Source organism: Silene latifolia, chromosome 11, assembly GCF_048544455.1.
Source record: "Silene latifolia isolate original U9 population chromosome 11, ASM4854445v1, whole genome shotgun sequence".
Classification (NCBI taxonomy): domain Eukaryota; kingdom Viridiplantae; phylum Streptophyta; class Magnoliopsida; order Caryophyllales; family Caryophyllaceae; genus Silene; species Silene latifolia.
The window spans coordinates 2,382,899-2,389,341 of NC_133536.1; the positions used below are offsets into that span (position 1 = coordinate 2,382,899).

General features: G+C 33.5%; 1 protein-coding gene across 1 annotated transcript; it reads right to left on the reverse strand.

Moving 5' to 3' along the window:
- Nucleotides 1–744: 744 nt before the first annotated feature.
- LOC141612584 (trypsin inhibitor 1B-like) lies at nt 745–1,338 on the reverse strand. The gene has a single exon (XM_074431394.1). It carries the CDS (start codon nt 1,336–1,338, stop codon nt 745–747), a length of 594 nt encoding a protein of 197 aa, XP_074287495.1.
- Between the last annotated feature and the right edge of the window lie 5,105 nt (nt 1,339–6,443).

Here is a 6,443-nt window from a genome sequence, read left to right on the forward strand (position 1 = left end):
TAACCTTGGTTGAGACCGAAAGGGAGAACTAAGGGAGGGTACCTCTAGACTAGCGTTTGAAATCGACCCTCGAGAGAGGGAGTGGGATGACCCGGAATACGATGGGGGCTTAATGACCTTGACCGATTTCTTGACCTCCTTGGAAAAGTGCACGTTTTTGGGGTTGTTGGGTGTTGAGTTAAGGATTCCGACCTTCGAACCCGAGAGGGGGGTTGGTGGGTAGTGCTAGTGTCCTACTTCGAACCCGAGAGGGGGGTCTTAGGCGAATTAGAGCCATCTCCTCCTTACTTGTCTACCCGAGTGATTAGCCTAGGGAATTAGTATGTGAAATTACGAATTGTTGTGGGAGAACCGAGTTCTAGGCCTTTTATTCATTTGATTTACAACTTTATTCCTCTCTTACTCATTTATCATCTTTTATTAATTTGCATTTTATTTTATTTAGTTTAGTTGTTTAGTTTTAAACCTCATCCAAATATTTCCGACTTAGCTAAGCATAAGAATATAGACAATTAGTAATCACCCATGCTCCCTGTGGATTCGACCTCGACTACCCTACTACATTAGTTGAGTTATTTGTTTGATCGGGGGAGTGCGACAAACCCCGCTATCAGTAACAACTTACGTTAAACACAAATTATAAAATAAGAACGTCTTACAAAGTGTAAACGATCCTCTTATTGATATAAGCACCGTCACTCATTATAAGACGACCTTACCCAATAATTATGGTCAATTTATTTTTTAAGAGGTTGATACCCCAGGAACATCAAAAGCTTTCTTGAAGTACACGGTAGTAGGATACTCGGTGATACCTAAAAGTCCATCCTCATGTATTCCAACATTAAATATCTCTTCTGCCCAAGGTGTAGGCGAAAACTTTAACTCATACATACGTTTGAGAGACTTATCCGTCTTAGTGACGAAGAAAGGCTGAGGGATCGGCAGGGTAGACACACCGCCGGTGGTAAAGTACAACTTTCCGGACCCTGGGTCTAGGGTCTGTCTCCATATCAGGGAATCGTTACACGGCGTAGGGCCTTTGAAGTTTAAGACAATTGGTATGTCAAGGGCAATGACGATGCTAATTACGGGAATAGAGATCTGAACTGGGGTACCAGGTGAATTTTCGGTTTTTTCTGGGGTAATGTAGAGTGGACATACCTCGCGTTTTTGGGTGTAGGTAAGACCACTTGTAGTGTTAATCGGGATAATGTAGTACTCCGCCTCATTAATTATAAAGTCACCGTCGATATCGACAGGATAAGCAGTGGAGAGTGGGAGGATTGAGATTAGGACTAGAGTGATTGATGCTGTGAAAATAATGAAGGAAGACATTTTGAGTAGTAGAGTATAGTGTGTGAGAATTAGGAAGGAATAGTAGGGTTTTTATAGCAAAGCTTCTTGCTTGTGACGGGTACATTTCGTCACAAGCTGAAGACGGGGTAAAATGTGACCCATTTAAGACGAAAATGTAACTATTTTACCTAAAAAGTTGTCAGAACAATTTCCTAAGCTATAATAATTTGTTATTAAAATAGTCACATTTTGCCGTTAAAATGGCGACATTTAACCCATCTTCAGCTTGTGACGAAAAGTGTCCGTCTTCAATGAGAATTGGTGTTTTTAAAGTGGAGTCGCCTCAAAACCTTTGCATGCATGAAGGGTTAGAAAAAACAAACGACATACTCCGTAGATGAAATGTAATCTCAAAAACCACGGAAAATCAGCATTATAGTATAGCGAAAATGAACGAGGGTCATAATTATCTATTTTCTATTTATTTTTGAAAGCTACCATTTGTAGTAGATGGATTGTTATACGAAGTATATTTCTATTTTCCGAGGTATTGTAACAAAATGACAAAACTACCCTCTCTTGGTAAAGACTTGTAGGACATCTAACGGGCAATATGTGGTCTTGTATCTAGTCGTACACTCTTCTTAGGTCCTATGCCTTTTGTCATCGATCCGATGCGTTTACGTTAATAGCCAAGGTAGTACGTCTTTTAAATTTGTTTTTTTAGCATAAAAATCAAGAGACGAAGATAAGAGTATATGCTCAACCAATAAGAAATTAAATATATGAAAAACTAATCTCTTCGATTCTTATAAGAAATAAACTAATAGGGAGTACGTGGCGAAATGTCTGAGATAATAAAGTTTTTCCCCCTAAATGAATTACTCTATATTGGGTTTTAGACTCCATTATATTTTATCTATAACCTGGTCACACTAATTAATTTCATACAATAAATAATTTTATGACATTTAAAAAGATGATTATATTTATTCAACTTGCATAGACATATTAATAGAATATTATTATTTTAGTACATAAATAAAATTGCACTAATTAGATGTATGATGTGATTAAAATATTTACTAATATTATTTTAAAAATAAACATGATGGCCACGAATACTATATAACAAACACTTTCTAATTAATTCCCATAATTCTATCTTTTGATACAAATGTACTATAAGTTAAGAGTATTGATAGATTGTTTACTTCTAAAAACAAAAAATTCACATATAATCTATTTTTTCTTACACTTTATCTTAATAATATCTACTTATACTACATACTATGTAACCATTGAAATTTGGTTAATTTTTCAATTTAACATATACATAAGTATATTTATTACAACACATATCTTATTTTTTCTTTTGTACCTCTTAATACAAAACATTACTAATATTAAATTTTGTAACTAAATTTCAAGGGAAGTTAAATATCAATATTATAATTATTAAATTCTCTAACATCCCAATCTAAAAAATCGGATAATCGCGCGGGATCTACACTGGTAAATGAAATAATAGTGAAATGGACTAATCAAACTAATTACTCCGTATAAAGAGGGAAATGTTTGACTATTAAATTTTAAAACTGTAAGAACCACCTGATGATGCTAAGTTTCATTGTTATTTATTGGTATTATTTGTAACATTTGAAACTCTCAATTATTCCTCAAGGATGATGCAAGGACGATCATAGATGAAGAAAGTCTTAGCCTAAGTCTAATGTTATAAACGAGATAGAGTAGCATTCTTAGTAAATCTTAGCTTATCAAGTGACTGCAAAACATTTTTTGAAGTTGAGTAGATCTCCTTTTAGACTGGCTATTTTACTCTGAAACAATCAAACGGTCTTATCATTATTATCTTCGATTGTCGGGTCGTCGACATAAATTTATCCCCACACTGCTGATTAAATGAAATAGGTCCATACACTAATTGCATTGGGTTGTGTATAATTTAGTCTTGAATTTCTAACTTAATACCAAATATGGAAGATATTAAATGATTAAATACAACCCAATGGGTTGTAAATATCAAAACCTTTATAATTATTAATTTTTGTTATCCAAAAATTTCTAAAAATGCGTATTTATCAACATATCAATATTTCCCTCATTATTAGAAACGATACAAATTTATTATTAGATTTAAATTAGAATATGAAAGGAGACTAAGATATGTAATATTTTTAAGTTCAGTTTAGCTCATATAAGTTCAGTTTATGAATTTATTATGTTTGTGGCTAAGTCAATTCATACTTTGAAAGGTATAACAATGGATAATAAATTCAAAAACAGATTTAACGAGTCACCTAATTTGGAGTTTTGAAGCAATTTTTAATAAAATGTATCTTAAGGGAGTAATTTTAAAAAAATTGTGAAATAGAGTTATTTTAGAAAACTAGTATGTAAAATGGAGCCATTGTTAATTGACTCTATGAGAGAGTAACATAGTAAATTGCAAAGAGTAACTTTCATGCTTAGCCTTGAAGAAAATGTAAATATATATTCTAAAGTTTGTTCATATTATAGCTCATTATACATAGTACATTATTGGAGTATTAGGTTTAATACTCCAATAAATATGTACTCTAAAGTTTGTTCATGTCTAAAAAATGGGAAATTCCGACTTGTACCCCTTTGATATGGGCTAATCCCACTTGTACCCATGCCAAGTCAAAGGGGTCATCAATAAAAGTGGTCATTATCTATTTGTACCCATGCCAAGTTATGGTTAGTAATTATCTATTTATATTTAGGGTGTAATGAGTTAATTGTTATATATTTCTATTTTAATATCTTTTTAAGATGGTTATATCCGTTTTTAAGTATGAAACGAATCAAATACGTCCTTATATAGGAAGGATAGATGGGACATTCCTTATGCATCCTGCTTTTTATCTCATCTACTAATTTAACTCGTTTTATTATTTAAGACGAGTTGTACCTTATATTGAAAAATTTTTGTTTTATTTCTCGGAAAGTATTGTATCAAATTGACAAAACTACCCTCTCTTGATAAAGACTTGTGGGACAACTAATGTGCAAAGAGATTACTATTGAGTGGACTCAAATATATGTGGTATGAAAAATGTGCTTTGATATGTTATATGTGGTCAGTCCCTCAAAAAAAAATGTTATATGTGGTCTTGTATCTAGTCTTACACTCTTCTTAGGCCTTAAGCCTTTTGTCTTCGATCCGCTGCGTCTACATTAGCCAAGCTAGTACGTCTTTTAAATTTGTTTTTAGCATAAAAATCAAGAGACGAAGATAAGAGTATATGCTCAGCCAATAAGAAATTAAAAATATGCAATACTAACATGTAATGAGTAATGTCTTCAATTCTTAGAAATTATTACATTTGCGTAAACTATTTCACAGATTTTATAAAAAGAGGCAAATTTAATGAATTAAGAGACGAAAAAAAAGAATATATGCTCAGTCTAAGAAATAAACTAACACGGAGTATGTGATGAAATGATTGACATAACAAAAGAAAATGCAAAACCACCCATATATTCCCACATGTGAGTGTCCCACATTGATAAAAGAAGGGAGGAGTTACCACTTTATAAAGCAAGGAGCTACTCCCTCTATTGCCAATTGGTTTTAGAGTGGAACCTCCTTGATCTTATGAAGCGGACTCTCTCTCCTCCATTTGGGTGCGGCCCAGGCCCGTTGCATGATTTAACATGGTATCAGAGCCCACGGTTATTATCCTGGGTATGATGAATTATTGCCCCCAGACCGATTTAAATGGGCCTCACATGTGAGGGGGGAGTGTAATACTACGGTTTTATGAGTCTACGGGTACTCTATTTTGTCGAGTAAGTAGTTTTTGCGTACTTTTCTTAAATCTTTTTATCATTCTAAAAACCTAAATTGAGAGAAGGAAGTCACATAACACGAGTATTAATTTTCCATGAAATTAAATGACCTATTCAGTCAAAGAAAAAACTCCACAATCTTAAGTCACATAACACAAGTAATTTTTCCCTCTTGTTAAGACAATACATCTCTTTTTTTTTTTTGGTCTCACGCAGATAGTCGCATTACAATAAAAAGGAGGAGAGATTCGAACCTCGAACCTATTGTTCATAATACCTCCGTCTTAATCACTAGGCTAAGATATCTTCGGTACAATACATCTCATATGTATGATATAACAAAATGTGTATATTAAATAAGGTTTTTTGGCACATGTTAAACAGTCAATTAAGGAAAGAATTACAACAATATCTCATAAGATTTTGAATTATAAACTCATAATTACCACACTTAGAAATTAATGATGTAATTCTTTTCTTAATTGGCTCCTTAACAATATCTACAAGAAAACAAATTACTAAAATTTCTAGATCTGTTTTGAAAATGTAGAACTTGTAATTTCTCTTATGTCTTCTTTTTTGTATGCAAAATTAACTAAACACCCTTTTTCGGCTATTTAAAAGTTATTTAAAACCCAATTCACCAACTATTCATTCTGTCTCAATCATTTATTTATAGAAAATGGAAATGATGGAATGGCATCACTCAGTGGTGGAGTTAGGGGGGCTAGCAGAGGCGGTCGCCTCCCCTGGCGGATGAAATTTTCGAAGTTTTTAGTTAAATTTCCGAATTTTTTTCGAATGTAACTTGATAGACATTCAATATAATCTCAATCAATACCACGCTCTCAGATACAATAACCGCAAAACCGCTACAAGAATAATAGGCTTATCTAAAGCTATGTGAGAATATGGCACCGAGCTTGGGTACCATACAAATATACAATAACAGTGACGTCTTATCATTATCTTCGATGGTCGGGTCGTCGGGCCATAACTTTATCGCCACACTACTGATTAAATGATACTCCCTCCATTCAACTCCACAAGGTCATTATACTTTATCACGTTTGCCAACACAGCTTTTACTCGGCAAATATCTTTAGTTACGTATTTGCAAAAATTATAAAAGTTAGATATTTGTAATGTACTCTTAAAGACGAATCAAATAAGATCTCACATGAATATATTTTCACTTATATATCGAGAGAAAATTGAAGTTGAATGTCCGCTTGTGAATAGTGTGCAAAAGAGATAATGGCCTTGTGGATAGGGCTGGGCACCGGTCCAAAACCGGACCGGAACCG

Coding starts and splice junctions, on each gene's coding strand:
- LOC141612584 (XM_074431394.1), bottom strand. CDS start 1,338: ATGTCTTCCTTCATTATTTTCACAGCATCAATCACTCTAGTCCTAATC.